At 34.7% G+C, this 21,295-nt stretch overlaps 1 protein-coding gene across 2 annotated transcripts in view; it reads left to right on the plus strand.

The window, feature by feature from the left end:
• LOC119831659 (membralin) overlaps positions 1–21,295 on the plus strand; it is an 82,885-nt gene that overhangs the window by 54,527 nt on the left and 7,063 nt on the right. For both annotated transcript variants that reach the window (XM_038355104.1, XM_038355105.1), the window contains exon 10: positions 18,459–18,558. In XM_038355104.1, the coding sequence (XP_038211032.1) occupies positions 18,459–18,558 (100 nt within the window). The remainder of the gene's footprint in view (positions 1–18,458; positions 18,559–21,295) is intronic.

Below are 21,295 nucleotides of genomic sequence, written 5' to 3' on the forward strand. Positions count from 1 at the left end.
TAATGAATTAGGTCATACTTTGTCGGAAAACTACAGAGACTTTTAGTGAAAATGAGAAATTCTTCATGTGTTCATTAACTAATTAATTACACATTAATTTTAGTGCATAACCTTTGACCGAGAAGATGCTTCTGTCTGGGTGTTGTGATGTTTTTCCAAAGATTACCTATATATTAAGCACACAAGACAAAGAGGCAGACATCGACGTCATAACACTACTTTTTGGTTTCGATTTAAAAGACGTTTGCACTCTATACTATCTGTTGAATTTTATAATAAAGTAATGAACAATTATTAAAACATTGTCTTATGTGTATATATAGGGTAGAGATTAATAAAACGTGTCAAACTGGACCTTCATGAAACCTGATATCATCGTGCAAAGCCATAAAAATCGATTAGTAAATCAGATGCTAAATGCATTCATGCCATTCTGTGCGATGTGAGACTTTGATAAATATTATTTTGTGCATCTAGCTTTTTTGCTTAGAAATACTATCCTACTATCCTACTTCCTACTGTCCTAAGAATATTATAAATGCGAAAGTTTGTAAGGATGTGTGTGTGTGTGTTTGTTACTCTATTACGCAAAGAGTACTGAACCATTTGCTATGGAATTTGGTATGTAGATAGATGAATAACTGGAATAACACATAGCCATTTTTTATCCCGATGTTCCTACGGGATACTACTTACGCGAGTGTAACCGCGGAGCGCAGCTAGAAAAATATAATAATAAAATTTGATAAATAGTATGTAATATAACATATTAGTCGAAGCAAGCTAATCAGTCCAACGTTAGCGGTACGCGCATTAACTCCGTAGCGCTACGGGGAGCTACGCACGTTGTCCGCATGCGTTCAGAACTGGCGCGCGATAACCCTATATCGCTGGCATAATGACTTCCTTATAAGGAGGATGTTTGCGCTACTGAAGCGTGGCGCCTCGTGTTGAATTGCTATATGTTACACACACTACACTCTCACTTCACCGATATTTTAAAAGTGTTTAGAGTGGAAGATAAAGTATATTAGATGAAAACATAGGCATATTAAATTAATTATTTGTTCTTTTTCTGTATGACATTTTTTTTTAACTTGGATGACGTGAATGTAAATATAAATAACAATCAATTGTTAATATTAATATCTATTATGGATTTAAAACCACGTTGAAAATATATAAATTTCTATACATAATATTAAAGTTTATAACATTAGAAACGAAGGCAAGCAGTTGGTGTGAAATCCTTGATAAATATTGACTTCCTCTAAACTTAACAATAAATGTAAAATGTATTTCAATATTTTTGTATATCAAGGCTACAGGAAGTGAAAATACGAATCCATAAGAAAGCGCAATTGGAAAGAATCCATGCAAAACGACAACTTTTCCAGGCTTTTACGGCAATATCGAACTTCACCGAGCCGAGAGTTGTAACAAACATTATATGTACAAAATTCGTTCCAGTTATTAAATGGCTCTTTATGTAAATTTTTTATATCAAAGTGTCAGTTAGCACTGAACTGTAGTCACTCGAAATAATTTTACATTTTAGATACATTTTGACATATAAGTGTTTTTTAGTTTAATAAAACTAAAAAACAATCATGCTTTACTATTTATATTGTTTTCACATGAATAACAAAACGGTGTTTTAAATAGAATTAACATCTAAGCATCATTTCTCATAAATCAAGTTAAAGTAACATTATGTTTCTTAAATTTGTACCTTCCAATCGCATTATGGCCCGCCATAAAGGCAAGCGCGCATTATATAAATATGCATTTTCACGTCCCAGCGGTTCGGCGGCGCTATTAAACGCCAGCTTACGACAATTGTTGCGCTTAAAGATCGGAAGTCGTTGGCTATATCGGCGTCGTATCGGAATTATCGTTTAGTGTAATGCACGGCGACAAGGAAAAGCTCTCTGCGCCCCGGCGAGCCGGCTTGAGTTGCCGGCCATTGCACTTGTGTGCATCCAGCTTTATGTTTTTATTATTATTGAAATTCGTTACGCTCAGCCACGCGCTTGGCTCTTTGACTTTTCATATTTCGAAATATATGTATCATGTATAGATGCGTTTTTCTGCTTTTAGTGTCTATTGTTCATTCATTAATTAATTGGTGTATGTCTAATAAATAGTAGAGAAAAATAAATGATTACATTAAAACGACTTCTCACTTCTTCATTTTCTACTTCAATTTGTTTTATATTTATAGACGCGCTGCTTCTATAAATTTTTTTAAACTGTAGCAGAATGTCCTCGTGTCGAACTCGACCCACTAAGTAATTCATTTCCTCACAAGTTGTGTGTAAGATGTCGTGTTGTAGTATATAATTAACTTTTGTGTTTTATTTCGAAATAAGAAAGCACCCTTAAAAATGCTTCAGAGGTTTTATTTCGTAACTGTTTTAAAAAGTTCTCGCTAATGTACACCAAAGGTAGAAAGCCAACAATGTTAAAATTTTCCCCCTTCAAAGGAACAATTTAAAACTAGAACAATATACTGCACTCTTAGATACTTGAGGGTATTCGTAGTTGGTTTGTATGGCGGTTTAGTTTCGATGTAAACAATAACAGCGGAGGCCGCCGGCTCTTTGGCCCGATGCTTGTGTTTTGCATTAAAGTACCATCGCGGCTTTGGCTTCCTTCAAAGACTTTCTATGTGCATATACACGTCGAAAACGAAGATTGTTATTTTTTCAAGTCACATTTTTTGAAGCTTTTTTACTCTGCTATTTATTACCCTTTCATATATAATAATTTTGTTTATCATATCATAAGATTATATGTTTTCTGATACATCGATGCTTTTGATAAGCATTAACATAGCTTCATACTGAATTGTACCTAATCAAGGAAAATTATTTATCAATCATAAATCTAGAGTCTATCCAAGAGTATTAAATTACCTGCAAGTTTTCCTTTAGTAGCAAACAATCTAGGTCACATAACATATCATAATGTATCGTTAAAGCGAATTGCTCGCGATTCCGCTTCATTGCAAGTCATTTGGTTCTTCGTTAGCGTCTGACTATTCGCAACTTAGCCTAAAAATAGGTTTGAATTGAGGCGTAATTCGTTCAGCACATATTCATCAATAAATGGGATGAATGGTGAGTACAGGCGATGCCAGCGGGCGGTGACGCACCGCGGACGTCCGACGGAGCGCCTGTACGGCGCCGCCTCCCTCTGCGATCATTGCCTGCCGTTATCCCACCCGTATTAAGCCACTTAGCTCAATCATGATTAATGTTTTACCCGAACGAAACCCGACCCGAGGCAAATAGAAAAGTTATTTACACAACGTCGTAATTAGGCATTCACTACGAGTCTTAGATGTCTGCGAGTTTGTCGCTGGCTAGACCGAATGTCGGCGTTCGATTGAATTTAAATACTATTGCTTTTTGAACAATTTAGTGTTGTGCTCTGGTGCGTTGAAGATTAATTAGTGAATTTCATCTGCGTTAGTCATTCATTTCGATCGAGTCTTGTCTGTTTCAATACAAAAATATTTTTATTTCTATTCCTACTCGCTTCGTCAGTTAATCTAATAACCTTTGGATATTTTGACATTTTATTTATAAATTAAAGTACGGTATATACAGCAACATAACAAAAGTAATTAATTCTAATTAGTAAATTGTGAACAAGAATAAAAACAGTATTGATACCGCCCGTGTTGATATCGATCGAAAATAAAACCGATTTAAGTTATAGATCGAAACAGACGGGGAAGTTTATGTAAATACCATTTAATTCTAGATTTAGACGGAGACGACTTAATTTAAATGCCTTATCCATGTTACAGTATCTTTGAAGAGGGTATCGTTTCGTCGCTTGATCTCGCTAATTAAAGGGATTATTCCAGACTAGTCGTGTTCTAGATAACAGCTTCTCAATATCGAAACAGAAATTCTCATACCGAGAGTTTGTAGCTGTTGAATAGATTTGTATTGGCTTTATTTATTATTGGAAATGATACGAACCGATGCTCAACTGCTGATATTTATATACATATGTATAGGTATACATGTCAAGGAGTAATACGCGTCAAGCCAACGTTAACTTCTTTATTTCAATTGCATTGTGACGATATGTTACAAGTTAAAGGAAAACGTAGATAGTGATGAGTTTTCCGCGCATACTTAACGTTCCAGTAGGAAATTATGAAATAAACTATTCTATGTCCCTTCTCGGGACGCTAATTATTGCTATACCGGATTTGGCTCAAATCGGTTAAGTGGGGTATACTTGGTCATTATAATCAATATGCGGTGTTAATATATATTCTGCGCTCTTGACATCACTATCCAAGTGTTTATTTTTAATAAAGATATGTAAATTTAGGTATTGTTATAATCGGAGAAATAATAATAATAAGGTATTTGTTACACAAGCAGGCGCTGTAAGGAATATTACGATTGTTTTGCCGGGCTTTGAAATATATATACGTATTCTCTTTTTGAAGGCGCCCATATCGTAGACAGATGGGAATACCGGTAATGGCATATGATGCTGGGTATTTGGTGATTTTCTGCTAGACTTAAAATTTGTGTTAAAATTCAATTCGATGTACTGAATTTTCACTGTGAAATGAATTCTTAAAATAATTATAAAAAGCTGGAAAACTGGTCGTGTTTGTATTGTTGCTAATACACAAAATATAAAACTGTTCGTTTATTTATCGCGATTGTTTTGTCTAGCGATTATTTCAATGCTTTTAATACCCCTTATCGAGTATTCTCCTAATTAGCAGCTTATACGAAAAAATGAAAATAAAACAATTCCTATAAAGGAGCGCAAAGTAAACAACTGGAAATAGAAACAGTAAACATTTTAATCCCATTTTGCAGAAAGGAATTTTAATTTTTTTCACCGAGAAAAGAAAGATTGTTTATATCAGAATTTAATTGGACGCTACGGCGTGCTACGCAGGAATATTTTGTTTTATTTTTCCGAAGGTGGAACTAATAGTATTTATAAAAGAAAATAAGGGATTTGCTTACAAAGCGCCAAACATTTATCATAAAATAATTAAATAAGAAAAAACAAACCACGCTTATTATGAATACATATTTTACACATGTATTTGTTTGTGTTACAAACGTAGCTTAGTAAAGTTCGTTCGTTACTCATAAAATTTTTAAGTGATAGAATTAAAATATAAATTTTCTTGAAAGGAACCAGAGAAACCCGAGAAGTGTGGTCTTTGAAAGGTATTTAAAGTTGAAGGTACTCTAACTTTTTTATGTAAAAAACGATTGCCTTATTATTCTGTTTTCACTTAAGTACAAAAGTGGTACACGAATTTCTTTACGTTTTGTAATCTTTTTAAAATCCCAACTTTATATAATTATAGTTTCAAACGCAATTACAAGTTAATTAAATGACCATATAATTACCTTCTTTCCATACGTCACATTCATTGTTGAGCGACAAAAGTGACGCCTACAGCTCGCTACGTCAACAGCATGCTCGTAGCGGGCTACGGGCCGCACGTAGACCTGCGAATTCACGTCACGAACACGGCCGTTTTGTTTGCGCTTCCACTCGCTTTAATACGTAATTTGTTGTGAATGCCGCGAAATTGGCATACTGACAGCGGCTGCAATTGAATGTATCAACTGAGAACAATGCTTTGTGCCCCGGAACGGTTGGAATGACGGCTGGAACTTGCCCGTGTTGAAATGTTACTTTAGCGACGCCGAATAAAACTCTGTTAAATTAGAATAAATAACAATTTTGCATAACATGTGTTTAACGGGGTTTTATTTGTCGCACCTGAAGGTATTTGTTATTCGTTACGTTATTAGTTGTATATTTTTAAATCTGCTAAATAATACTGATAAAATATTAATCTATCTAATGAATTTATTTGACAAAGAAACCACGCCCGTTGAGCGAATAAAACTCACTTTATAAAAATATTTGATACAAAATAAACCAATATCAAATCAAGTATATCATCTCGGTTAATAAAGATTTTCGTTTTATAAATACGCATTAATCTTAATTATCAAAGTAGTTACCGTAGAAATCAACGATATATACACGAGTAACCATTAGCAGCAGTTTACAATGTCCATTGGTAGAAAGTTATATTATATTACAAGGTACTCTAAAACGATACAAGGAGCGTAGTATATTAAAGGAGTATATTTATGCAGCGTTGGAGGGGGACAAATGGCCGGGACAGCGCAGCGGGACACCGGATGTCACGGAAAAATTGTTACACGACCCTCGTGAAAGGGCCCTATTTTGATATTATTATCAACTGACCTTTGTTATAGCCGTTTTCATGACATGACATTGCAATTCTTATTTTATCACAAAATCTCTTGATTTTTACGGAAACGTTGGTCTTCCTCAAATGCAATGTCTAATGGGGAAATAAAAAAATGGATAACTAATATAATACAAAAATTAGGTGTTAACATATTTATATACGCAAGTACGTAGACGTATAGTGTATCGAAAATTTTCAGTAATTTGGTTTAGTCTGGGTTACTATTGGTATTTCTTCTATTGTTTTTTTCTATGTTAATTGTTGCCCATAGCGAATTATATTGTCTTCTTTATTGGTTAGATCTTATACTATATAGAATTTTACATCACACATGACTGGCATCATACAAAATTATAACTTAGGATCGTGGCGCGTAATTGGTTATTTGCAAGTTAGCTTGCTGTAAAACGTAGTTCTGTAATTCGGATCCTCGTGGATCGTGGGTAGTCATGGCGATGCTCGACCTCTCGCCTGTTATTAGGTTCCTTTCAAACAATATGCCACAAATTGAGTTAACTCACTAATAATGGTATCGCGACTACGGAGGGCCCGAGTTTCCCATTGAGAACGAAGGCAATCTTGCCTCTCCCCATCTTCTATTACCTTTTATTTTATTTGCCGAGATTAATAGGTACGACGTGTGTTGGTGTCCGCAAACGAGTGGCATATTGTGTGACAGCATCTCGATCTGAATTGAAATTATTATGATTTGTTTCATTGGGGACTTGATCGGAGTTATAATTGGGGTATCATATAGATTTGATAATAGGGTGTTAGTGATTTATTTTGTAACTGCTTGAGATGTTAAAATGTAGAAGTATTAGCTTGGAAGAAATTGCTATTGAGCAATAAAGCCGCCCTTTGCCCTTTCCTTTCCATTTCCTATTTTTTTGTTAATTTAATTGTTTTTGTGTGCAATAAAGAATATTTCATTTCATTCATTTCATTTCATTTCATTTCATTTCATTTCATTTCATTTCATTTCATTTCATTTCATTTCATTTCATTTCATTAGAAAACTCCTTCTCTTTAGAATTCTTTCATCATGAATAGAAAGCGGCAAACATTTGTGAGGGCCAATCGCCTTAACTCCTTGGCTATATAAAATAGAAGTAAGCAAGGCATTTAAAAAAAATTAAGACGCACACGGATGTTTTTTCCGAACGGGGGGCGCGTATGAGGCTTCGCGGCATTACGTCCCACTCCAGCCAGCTATGATTTCAATTATTGTTTGATGTCGTTATTTCTCCGTGTTTATTCTGGCCGCGTTTCGCCATTTTTTATTTCACCCTTCTCCCTAATATTTGCCCGTGCAAACAAGAGTGCCGAGGTGCGCCGTGAAGCGTCGGCAACTGATATGTTTGGCGCGGCTGAGATGTTTGCACAAGGCGCGTATAGCCGAATTGAATCGAGTGCTGTTACTTCGAGGGCCCGGTTTATCTGTCGGACCTATCTCGCTGTGTGATACTATATAGCATGACTCGGTGATAAAGCGTTTACTCTGGAAGCTCTTGAGCTACCTAACACTACCTAGCTAAATAAGTGATTTTGCAAAGAAGTAAGGCGCAAGTATCCAGAATGAGTGCTGGTATTATTTTTAGTTGGATTCTATGCAGGAAATTTGAATGAAGTAGAATTATAATATGTTCACCTATAGGTATATCGGATGTCCTGTCCAAAGAAAAATAAAATTAAAATACCTGTTTAATCCTTACAAACAGCATAAATAAAATAACCTATTGATTTTTTGAGAGTTGTCAGTGTTTGTTCTTTGCACTTAATTTCATAATGGGCTAAAACTACGTATGAACTAATCTTATTCTTTAATAAAACAATGGAGCTATAAGTTCACGTGGCCACTGTTTATTACCTGATAATTTAATTTACTCGCATACAAAATTACATTTAAACAGGAATAATTGACTTTTATCCGTGTTTGAGTTTGAACATGTTTTCATAACGGCAGTTTATTAAAACACCGTGCATTTTCATATAAAGTTATTAATAATGCTTATTTGCAGAGATAAAATTTCACGCATGGAGAGCGCGTCAATCAGTTTTAATTAGCCGCGTAATGTATCTCGTGTAAATATAATAAATGGCAGATGTTCGGGTTACCTGACCATTGTGCAGTATTGTGTGTGACACTGAGAACTTAATGGACTGCCACCCCCAGCCTCGCAGCATGTCACTGCGGCGTCGTTGTCCTGGACAACCGGTCTAGTTACGTCTATATGCCTCTATATGGCTCTGTACGGGTTTCATAAGAATGTGCTATTACATTGTGTGTTGGCTTATGTAGGTATTGTAGTTCAGTTCAGTTTATATAGCGTTGTTGGCTTAACTTGGACAGGATTTGGCTTCATAATTATTTCTTATTTTAAGTAAGTAAAAATGGGCCTTCCTTTTGCATTACTAGTTATTTGATGAATTTACTTCGTTAATGGAATAATTGCACCTATAAGGTTTTTTAGTATGGGATTTTATTTATTAAAAGTTACATCCGTCTATATAAAAGAAAAACTCAAGTAGGATTTATTTATAAAATCTACAAATCATTCTGTGTTTGATTCTAACAACGTAAGGTTTCTCTTAGAACAACTCATATTCATAATCATATAAGTGTGTTCAATCTCAGAAGCTCTAATTATTAGAAGATGAGAGTATCGCACACGATGCACTAAGTGTGTAAAAGGACCAACAAGGCGTGACACTTAAGCCGCAAGATATATGCGGCGCGACAGCTAGCGTGATTCACACCGCAAAATTGCTTGCACCTGGGTCCCACAAATTACACAAATATAATACTTTATAACAAATACATAAGAAGGATATTCCCATGCGCTTCCGTACCATCGAAAATACACTTGATATTTTCTTTAAAGTGGTCCGTGTAAAGATCATATTCGTGCACTAGACTAGACTGGCGGTATTGCAATATTTCACCTCTTACCGAGAAATAACAATGCTCGAGTGAAGGCACTATAGTTGCGAAGTAGAACAACGGTAGCAATGCTTCATCATCATAGCTGAAGCCGCGAAATATTATTCGTAAGTGTACTTCTACAATCGCAGTGGTAACTCTCTTTAAGAAGAAGAGCGAAATTTTGTGTTCATTTCATGCTATCAAGTAGAATTATACAAATTTTATATATTATTATTCATAAATTATTATAAAAGACATTGTTAATGTTTTCAAAAAGTATATTGAATGCGGTTAGGTTCCTTCCGCTAGTAATAATCTCATATTTAATTTATATAGTATTAATCTGAAACAGCTTTATGGAAGAAAAATAACGCTACATTCATAACATTCATTCTTGAATATGTTATTGTTATATATACATACATAAAAATGACATATCTCTAAATAAATATACTGTATATCAAATAAATTATCACATAAAAGTATATTTTTCATAATTCTTAGCTGGTCTTCCCATTATCTAGGATACTAATGGTAAAACAGTCGGTGGAAACACTTCAAACTAAGCAGAGACATAAATTTTTAAAAGTTCCCCTACCACGCCAGCGCTATAGAAAGAAAAATATTCAGGCAAAAATTCTCAGCTTAAAAAGAACTAAGCAGCACACAATAGTAAGTTTCTAGATAGGAGCTGTGATACAATAAACGAACAGACGTCATCATAAGCTCCCACAGGTGGCGCGCCGAGCCAAAACTTCTATACAATACGGACAAATAGCAGCGAGTACATTTCTCGAATAAATATATTGAAAAACGTTTGTTGCAAGATACGGATTAATTTTTAGTTTTAAACATAAAAAGTGCGAAGCAGTTTTAAGTTCAAAGCCTGAGTTTATTTTTAAAGTTTTTTTTATTTTGAAATAGTACATGTATTTCATAATTGTAAAGTCGCATAGCTTTTGTTATAAATGATTTTATAAATTGGCACTGAAAATAATCAGACAATGGGTTTAATATCACAAGCAAAGAAATAATAATTTTGATACGTTTCATTAGCGGTTCGCTTATGTCAGTTCACTTCATTAACTCGATCTCTAATGAGGTTAAATTATTATTTGCATACTTGATTTATATATTCTGTGGTCTTGTTTACTGGTTTATTCCATTGTGATTCTTAACAATTATTTTAATTAATGTGTTTGAAAGCACGTGGCGTGGATCACGTTGATGCTATTTATGTAACGTATTGTTTGGTTTTATACCTTTCTTACTCGAAATATTTCATATTCTTTCTAAAGTTTGAATTCTTATATAAATTAAAATCTCCTTTTTATATTTTATCTGGGTACATGTTTTTATCAACCAAAAAATTACAAGAAGGAAGAGTGAAAGAATATGATAACAAGTTTGGGTTTGTATCTAATCTATTATAATAAATGGTTTTAATAACATAACAAATAGTATATTATGAGGAGTTTAAAGATAAATTGATGAACACGAATATCAGATTATCGTTTATATTTTGATGAAGGGCAAGGCATTTCTCTCGACTTCTTGAAATAAATTCCTGCGACGGTGCGACGTTAAAATTTAAACTCAGAAAAGGTTGAAACGTAAAAAAGCGGATGCCAAGTAAATAGCTGGAATTTTTCAGTTAGTAAGAGAGTTCGGGGTGGCCGGGATAGGGGGTATCCGATGTCCGCTCGGGGCTGGGAAATAATGCCATTTCCGATGAGGCCCCGGCGGGCGTGTCGACAACGAGATTAGGGGAAAAAAGACGGGATTTTAATAACACCAGCACACGTCTCAGGACAAATAAACAGCCACACTGATAGCCGGTTACACATCGCGGCCATCTCGTTTAGTTACTCTTGTTGTTATAACCTCGGTCTCGCCAACGGCGTGACGTGCTTGTGAAGCTTGTGGTGTGCGGTGCTTGAAGATATATTTATACATTGACTTTATAATAACACGTTATTTAAATTTGAATATTGCTACAAGTATATAATATGAGACATTGATTGAATGGTTCCATAAACATTATTAATAAATACGTAGTGCATATATAAAGGACATATGTTACTGTTCAATACAAATTTGTAATTATCATTTGTAACTTGAAATTACTATATCGTTTAAATTTCTCCTGTTAACATTTCGTTGATTCATGACTCCTTTATATAAAAATTTATGAAATATTGCCACCACGTACCTTTAAACACGTAAGTACGGAAACATTAAAAAGTGTGAAAAGTATAATGAAATGAAATTCGTTACATTTCGAAACCCTTGAAGTGTTCAATTCTAAAGCGGAAACACTTAGGAAACGTTTTTCTAAAATGAGCACGTGACTGGATTCCCTCCGAGAAGCACCTTGTGGCGGGCCTTACGTTTTTGTTATAGCTTTTTCACTGTTTTATTTTTCCACAAAGTAAAATATTGAAGCTCTTTTTGGCCTCTCTCCGTCCTTCACTTTGTGGGAAGTGACTTGTTCATCAATTTTATCTTAATAGTTTTACAGCAAATTACTAATTCCTTTCCATTTTCATCGCTTTAAATATTGATCATTAAATTTGGTATTCACTAAAGTAATAAAAACAGCACCTTATTACTCAAACCAAGTTGATATTTATAATGTTAACTTATCAAGTTGTTCTTTCGCTAATAATGTATATTTAATATCTCAAGAGGTACTGAGCTTTACCTTAAAATAAATGAAGCGCTCGCACTTTTATAGCGCTCATTTTTGTCTATGAATAAGCGTTTCTTTCCGTATAAATCGTGAGCAATAAGTTAATTTAATATAAGCGGCGCGGACAGCGACAAATCGCTGCGAGTCCTCGCCTCATTCACATTAATATCCACGAATTTATTTAATTTGCCGGCTCATTGAAATAGACAATGGGATCGCGTGATCGTGCTGTATTTTTGTTGTGTGTCATTGATAATTATTACAACATTTATCGCGTCACCGCCGCTTGATAACATTGTGTTTTCTATCTACAATAATTACATCTTAGTTGTGTATTAAAATATAAAAATATGTGTTTCCAAATGAATTACGATTGCGCAAAAAGTAAAGAGTTTGAGTTTCACCAAAAGTTAATGTTTTTTATTTCTAGGATATTATTATAGGACAATCATTCATCCATTTAATTGTGGGTGGTTTGAAATAAAAAGGCCGAGAGGTTATAAAAATAAAATTGCTTCAATTCTACAATATTTGAATACTAGTGAATCATATTTGAAGGCATAACATTGTAAGCTATGTATTTATAATTATTATATTAATTAGTACTTGATACACATATTAATTTGAAATACTTGTTATATGTATTCTCAATACGTGTATAAATATTGGTAAGTATATAAACAAAAAATATTGAACATATAAGTACATTAATAAACGTTTAATTCAAGAAATTGAATATTTAGAATTAGAGAAAGACCGTCACAAGCGTCAAGACGGAATAAGCCAGAAGGTCTATAATTGTAAACAGGCAAGTATCGAGCAGCGAACGGTTAAACAATGGTAAAGTTCGTGCCAAACACGAGAATAGAATGGGGCAAGGAACCGACAAGTTTGGAATCTTTGCACTATAAGGCTGCCTTTTGACTAGTCGAGCGAGGTCGCGCCTACCACGCTCTTTCGGTCCCGAGCATTGAGCGTCGATTGGACTTCTTAAACGGAATTTGTGGTTTCATAACACTCGAGAATTAGTTTCACAATTAGCAAGCGGCTTAACTGTTAACTTTGATAAGTTTGTTACGAGTGCATTAGTTTCTACAATAATAATTGATTGCGTTAGGTTTCTATTGTTGGTTTGATTTGGCTTGAGCTAATACATAGTTTGTTTGGAGTCAAGTCAGGTGAGGATTAGGGTGGCATTTTTTTTTTCAACATGAATTATAAAATCATGTTTATATACCAGCAGTTGTTATCGAATACTTTTGTATGCCAGACTTCTAAAATATTTGATATAAATTAATTCATATTGGTTGTTTAACTACACTAAAGTACAGGTATCTTACAGGGAATCGTCCGCTGAAGTTATGTGCGAATATTAAGCCAACGTCCGTGTGATCGCAGCACTAGTGAAGTGTACGGATATTATCGTTTTCCGCATTAAAGTTGGGGAGAGTGAGTTAGTCTGTTAAACCGCACTTGTCGGGCTCGATGTCAACTTGCTCGTAGATTAGTGTCGACACCAGCTCGCCCTCGCAGCATTTACATGGGATTCCATACGGGAACTCGATCCAGTCTCGATTGTCTTACTTTGAGAACTATAATTTGGGTTTGGACACTTCATTGTGTATGTTTTTTTTTAATTTGAGATAATTTCAATTATAGTGATCTTGTCATGTATATATCAAAAGTATAGTTTGAAAGTAATTAATATAACTAATAGTTAATTATTAACTACTAAGGAAAACTTGAAGAGCTTTTGATTTTATCAATTTTTAGCTTTCTGCCCTCGTAGTCAATGAGTCAAGAACAACTGACAGACAGACGGGAAAGGCAGAGTTTCTTTCACATTTATTAGTAGGGATATTTTAGGTATACTATAAATTAAAGGTCCTATGTAACCCGATAACCTGTATTCTAGTACCTTTTTATAGTAAATCAAAAAATGAACTTACTATTGAATTTCATATAAAGTTCGCAGCTTTTGTAGAAAAAATCATTATTCATTGCTGCTGTATTCGTATGCAAGTTCTATATAGCTATAGCAAACGAGTTGGTCTGAAATTTGCGTATAAAATGTTCGGTATGAACATAAAGCATTCCTTTATTAAATTAATTACGTTCCCAACGCATTGATTATTATGAAAACGCATACAACGATAGTGCATTATATGCGTAATGTAAATATTATTTATACGCGGTGTTGTATTGTGCGGCGACGGTCGCAGCTGCGCGGAATGTCGGCGGAATTTCATTTCGTTAGGCACACTCAGGGGTTGCGGATTCCTGCGGTCGCCCGTACTGTCCTTACTTGCCTCCAAACCGCTCATTTTGCCCCATAGTTTTGCGCCCATGACTCATTTAAGCGTCTAATTTAACCCTTCATTTGTACGATGTCTATACACGTTTTATTGTCGAATGAAACATTTTCAAATTGAATATTTCCTAAATAATTCCATCAGTTCAAAAGAAGTGGGTGGTAGAGATATTAAATTAAACACCATTATAAATTTACCATAAACGTCTTAAAGGTTCGTGTGTAATCTGATTAAGCCGTAATCGTTTTCTCATATACCAGATCCATTTGGAGCTTAGCTATTATAATATTCATAAAGAGCGCATGTGGAGTACGGGAGTTTGTAAAGAAAATCCCAGTAAACGGCTAAGCGATCGGCGAACCTCGGCCCCAGTATTAGATAAATAATATTCAAAGCATTCTCCGATGTTCTCAAAGTATTGCAGGAAGGAGCGTCGCGACAGCAGCTGCTCGTAATATTGTGTTATACTTATCGAATTTGCATGTTTTTACTGAATAACATTCCTTTGGAGCAGTCGAGATCAAAGGGCGAGCGAAAGTGATTTCGCACTGAGTTAGTTCAACAAGATTCTGTTTCGCCCCTCCTATACCGCTCCTGAATAATTTTCATGTAATAAGGAAAATTGTAAATGGGCATTCGACTTTGATATTTTATACGGCCTACAAAAGTTTAATATTCATCACGTTTTCATTGATTATAATGTATGGCTTCCATGAATATTAGGCACGGCTTATGATTTGATTCAATAAAAAATTGTATCGATATTATCGACTTCTTTGGGTGGCGACGTTAAATATTAAAATTGTATAACATCTTTGTACACGACAACGAAACTGGAAAGGAACGCCTAACAACATTAATACATTACCAGACGACACCTGTTTGAATAATCTCGTTCGAGGGATATTTACATTTCTATTAAAAATAGAGGTACATTAAATATTTATGTACGAAATAACATTAAGAAAATAGAGTTTGCTCTCTTCCATGTATGTTTAATGTGTCACCGTTTGATGTAGCTCGAAGTGGCAACGCCTGGGACGCTTATCGCTGGACAAAATCGCCTTCCTCGTCGTCCTCTAAATTATTCTTAAAGCGATTTATCCGTGAAATTGTTACTTAAGAAGTACAAAGTGCAGCGGTTACTTTTTACTTATTTACGGCTCTTTTACTTTTCCTTTAATACGATCTTTTGAAAATAGTACGGTTCGTGTAATATTGTTGGACTCGCTTTATATTTATTACGACCGGCCGGTGGTCGAAATTCAAGCTTTTCAACTCCCCTACATTCCCATAAACGTTATGGAATTTCAGAATAAAATAGTCATTCAATAAATCTTCATTTAAAAACGAAACCAATCAGCTAAGCATTATAAAACTCTAAAATACACACGAAAATATACGAGAAGTATTGTGCTTAAAAATCGTCAATTCAAAATATTAGCTAATAACCTATTATTATGTAACAAGAGTTTCATAAAACGTCGTTTGTAACATCTGTTTGTAATCCACTAATCTTGGGTAAAGATTTAGGCCTTTATAAGTTTCGCATCTGACACTCTCGCACCTTATATGTGCTATTATGTGACTTGCGACCTATATACATTGCGATGATTAATTCCAAGACAATTTTAATCTGATCCCACAAATCCGATATGTACGAAGTTATAAGCAAAAGGGGTTGTCAATATCGGTTTTCATAAACTAATATGTAAAATAAAGCCGCAGCATTTATAAGCAGAAGCTAGTATTTGATCTTGCGATGCGATGCTCGTTGGAGCTGAATTAATATGTGTAGTAGGAGCGCGAACGTAATTCGAAGCTAATTAGTGAGTGTTGTGTTCATGTTAACATATGAATACGGTACCGTCATATTAATGGAGCTTATACACGATCGACTCTGCAGGCGCGCATGCTTGATGCAATTTTGCAACAAGTTTGTTAAATGGTCTTAAACAATTTCTATAATTGGGGACAAGGAAAGTATGTATAGAGACGAAAGTGTTATAGCTGTTTGAAATTATTTTATGAGTATAATAAAAATGGTATAAGAATGGGGTCAGGTATGAAACTTCGTGTTCCAAAATTTAAGTTGGTATCTTAAAAAATCTTTTTAAATATTTGCCCTTTTATTAATTCTATAATATTTATTACAATAAAAAAGAAACTATGTCTATGTTAATAGAAACATATGCACAAACTTACAACATAACATGTTATGATCTAAATATGTCCCAAAACTTATGGGGTCCGAGTCCACAGCCTCCGGCGTAATAGTTAAGGTAACAAACCACTCGCCAGTAATAACAGACAAGTACAAACATAACAGATAGTATTGTTTTAAATATTTCTAATGAGGTTAACACGAGCGTGTAGCGGCACGCGGAATATATCGCTTTCATAACGCTTTAGAATGTACAATTGGCTTTTAAATTAATAAATAACTAATTAAAATCACAAATGCGTTTAATTAGGCGATTCACTGTAAAACAATATTTAGTATGAATTGAGTGCTAATGATGTGACTGTGATTTCAAATAACTGAATATCACTAGTTCATTTCGTTGTTAACAGCTAATAAGCTGTTTAAATTCTATTACAGCAACACAATTGCTCATTTACGCAATTTCATACATTTTTTTTCATTCCAAACATAAATATATAAATGTTTCATCTTCCGTCGTCGAATTTCTACGCGAACGCAAATTAGTAAGATCAAAAAGTATACATCTCTGTATCGTTTTAAATCCTTAATTAATTGCTACTTAAATACATAAAAGGGGACCACGGTTGACACATCGTCGCCAACAAAGCGAAGCCCGGAGCGGCAGAGAAGCTCTCGCACGGGAGCTGAAGAAAATGTGTATCTCAGTGAATATCGATTTCAAATAAAATTGCAACCTTTTCAGATAACGAGGTGACATTTCCCCTTTTCCGCGGCTCGCTTGTCGTGTTCGCCGTACATTGAGAATTTATCCACCGAAATAAGGAGATAACGAACCTAATGGTATCGGAGAGATATACGAGTATACGACTCGCTAGCTATTGGCCTCGCAACGCCTCTGAAAAGGCTGCGGTGACGCCACGTTTTTATAAGTTCGTTACGATCGACATGTGTCTAAATGAGTGAAGATTTGGGTTCAGCGGCAACTAACTGTTATATTGTTATGATGGGTGCCTGAAAACAATGGAATGTTTTACACTTCGATGCAATTAAACTCTACTTATTGTTGGCTCTATAACTGTATAGCTAGGCTAGCCATGTCTTCAGAATGTCCGAAGAGTTGTGGGCGAAGATTACCACTATGTGAATCCCCGACGAGACTAAAAGATTGCGAGGTAGGCCCAGAGTTAGATGGCGGGACGAGCTGGACACCTACTGTAAAGTTTCGCTCAAAATTTCTCTCAATAGGGAGATGTGGACTGAGGGGAGAGAGACCTTTGCTCAGCAGTGTGACGGCTATGGCTGTTTAAAAAAGATTACTGATTGTTATTGCAGGCTTTAAAAGTGAAAGGACTAGAAGAGAATAGTGTAATGTTTGAAAATGTAAAGGTTTTTATATAGAACCCATTCAAGAAGAGCAATCAATCACAAGGTTGCATCAACGCAATTAATTATCAAAAACACGGTTTTATTTGAAAATTTATTACCGCACAATAAAATTCAATTTCACATGCAAGAATATAGCAATTTTATAATATTACACATCTAAACTATATTCTCTATGTTACTACACGTTGAAGCTAGAACATATTCGCATTGTAAGAGGGTGGAGTTTCGTGCTCGTATGTCCACCCACTCGACATACGATACATGCCCGTCATATAACGGGATGGCTACATACATTTGTTGTTAATATTAACTTTATAATACTGTGTTGAGAGACAAAATGTGATGTAGTTGAAATTTTGATGAACTGGTGTATGAAATTTGTAAAATGCAGATTGGGAATCAACTGTCTTAAAAATTTACATCGTATTTCTTTCTTTTCAGTTTAAGTATTTAAAACGAAAGTAGTGCTTTCTCTTCTTTCTTATTTTATAAATAATTAACTTTAAATCGGGGTTTTTAAATGAGGGTGATATTTATTGCCATTAATATTAAAAAAATACTTAAACTACATTCACATGTTCATTCATTCAAACTAGGAGTATTTTATCTATACAATAAGTTCATACAAGGCTTGTATTTTTATGATTGGTCCATGTTAAATTATCCTGTTTTGTCAACAGATTCTTCTACCTGTACCACTTCTCATTCTACGCGTACCACTACCGCTTCAATGGACAGTACAGCAGTTTGGCCCTCGTCACGTCATGGCTATTTATACAGGTAATAATAATACATATTTTTTATCTTGTGGGAGTCGACACGAATTTGGCTCACCAGCTCGCACCGAAGAAGGTACCATACCTACACAGTAGATCGGCGTGAAATAGTATGCTACTGGGTTTCGATCGGTGAGTGGGGGAGCCGGAGGCCTGTTTCCTTTTCCTTACACTTCCCAGTCCTTTTCTTTATTCTCGTCGTCAATCCTTTCTTTTTCCCCATTTTAATTTCAGTCGGCAATGACCTTACATCTTCTCTGCAAATAGTTCGAGTGACGGGTTGTTGCAGCTCCATTGTCTAAGATGACATAAAAAATATATTAGAGTCGCGATGCAATGTGATAACGCAGAGTTACCGCATATTGCATTGTTATTTTCTTCATAATATTGTTTAAAATAGGACGTAGAGGACACGTATAGAAATGTTAAAAATAAATAATCGATATGTAATTATGTTTAAAAATTAGCATTAGGGGTTGTGTTGCATTTATTTATACTTCGTGTATTTGGCTTAATTTTTTTTTATTCGGTTTACGTACAATATATTTAAGATGACTTTTTAATTGCAATATGATTCCAATATGTGTATGACAGACTACAGAGTTTCTTGTCGGCTCTTCTCTGTAGTTACTGCTTTCCGAACCGGAGGTACATGTTACAACTGTGTTATGACGATTTAAAAGTGCTTCTACAAGAAGTCTAATTAATTATAAATGTTTGATATATATATTTTTTTTCATTTTGTACGAATTTATATCTTGATAAGTCAACTCCGCTATTTTTATATACTATAAATATTATTATCATATCGACATTCCTTCACTTATTTAACACTAGTATTTTTTTAACACGCTACCCATTTTCCTGGAATATTTCAATTAGATTTATCGAGACTCAAGAACTTTGTTTTGTTGTATTCAGCTAGAATTTGATTAACAACTATCAAAAATTTTAAAACACCCAAAGAGCAGTCTCCCCGAGCGGAGCCGGGGTGGGCTAATAGTTAGGGACGATTTATTTCTTAGAACATTAAACACGTACAAATTAGTATTAGCAGTATCATATAAGGTTCTGGCAAACAAGTTGGCCGACGTTTGCGCGGATCACTTTGATGTCGGCCAGCGGTCGCCGGCGGCGCTCCTGCACCGCCTGAAAAACTGTTTGTACACCGCCATGTTTGCTCTGAGATGCAGCTAATATTAATACTTATTCGTTGCATAACCGAGCCCTGTTTGTGCGTTTCATGTTTTATTAAAAATTTCTAAGCTCACCTCACCGTGTTTATATCAGTTATATGATGACGTTGTCGCATCTCATTTTTTACGACCTAAAAGCTAGTATTAGCCTCTGTAAGTTTAAGTGAAAGATATTGTGTTTATTTGATACTCGTGAATATTAAATAACAATTTGTTCATTCAAATGAAACCGAAAAATGCAAAAAGTCTTAATTACTAATTTTATTAAGGGGTTATCAAATAAATAAATGTTCTTTATTTAAAAAGCGCTTCTTAATTAGTGGAACATGTTTGAAGGCAGCATCCCCCATGCATAGTCACTGTAAGCAACTATTAAAGTAAATCTGAAATGGAGCAACCGAGCATTAAATGGGTCATGGAATTGCCTACGGGCGACGGGCAGTTGGGCTCACAATGTATGGGAATTTTAACTCAAAATATTCATTGTAATATATCCCACTAATATCATAATTGTATTATGTATGCTGAGATGTATATTATTCAATCGTGAACAACCAATTGATTGATAAGAGTGAGTTTTGCCTTTCGATACCTTGTCTTAAATTGCACAATTCATAGGCCAGTTCGAGGGTAGTGTCGGTGTTCTAAACTGATATTACAACGAGGAAAACGCATAGAAGATCCATTCAGTAAAATTAATTGTCGTTAAAATATAATTCTCATAGTTAAACTCGTAATAAATATGGCTAGTATTCGAAATACCCTAATAAACTTGTATACTATTTATAAACAGTTATCTCGTTATCGGATCAAATTGTCACCATATCGAGTATCGCAAGGAGCCGGCTCTAATTAGATCTATAATAAATAATCATAACAGTTCGTTATGAGCAGGAAATTATTAGCGGGAATTTGTCCTTATATTTCATATGGGATGTTAGGTCCAGTTGTCTCCGCTCGGGGGGCGTCAATTTCCGTTCGTACGGGGGCTAATATCACGCCGAGTGAACCCCCCCCGCCCTGTCCCCTGCCCCACGTGGCCCCCGCGTGTGCATATGACAGATATTGTATTCACTTTAATGGAGATCTTACTAAATGCACGACAAATCTGCGAATCTCATTTCGTTGTACCGGACCGCTTTTATTTTCGATACTAGAAGCTTATTTTGTGCGATGCACGGGGACGACAGTCCAGACGTGGAAAATTTTTGTCTTTACATTCATATTTTACGAATTTTTCATATTCATTATAACTATAAAATAAGACTGATAAATTTCCTGGGTAACATGAACTAATGAAATATCCAATTTTGGAATTCTACGATTTTTGTTTTTATTCATTAATTTATTTGAATTTTAAACCGAATTTGGATGTAAAGTATTTATCTGATTTGTAAGAATGGTTAAATTTAGAATTTCCATAAAATTTTCGTTTATAGAAGCGCTTTTAAACGGATTATAGTCAAATGAATATATACTTAGTCTGGCCATAAATACTGTTACACTTAATTATAAAAAAATATTACATTTGAATTTCGAATCTGT

The sequence above is a fragment of the Zerene cesonia genome, chromosome 14 (genome assembly GCF_012273895.1).
Source record: "Zerene cesonia ecotype Mississippi chromosome 14, Zerene_cesonia_1.1, whole genome shotgun sequence".
NCBI classification, from domain to species: Eukaryota; Metazoa; Arthropoda; class Insecta; order Lepidoptera; family Pieridae; genus Zerene; species Zerene cesonia.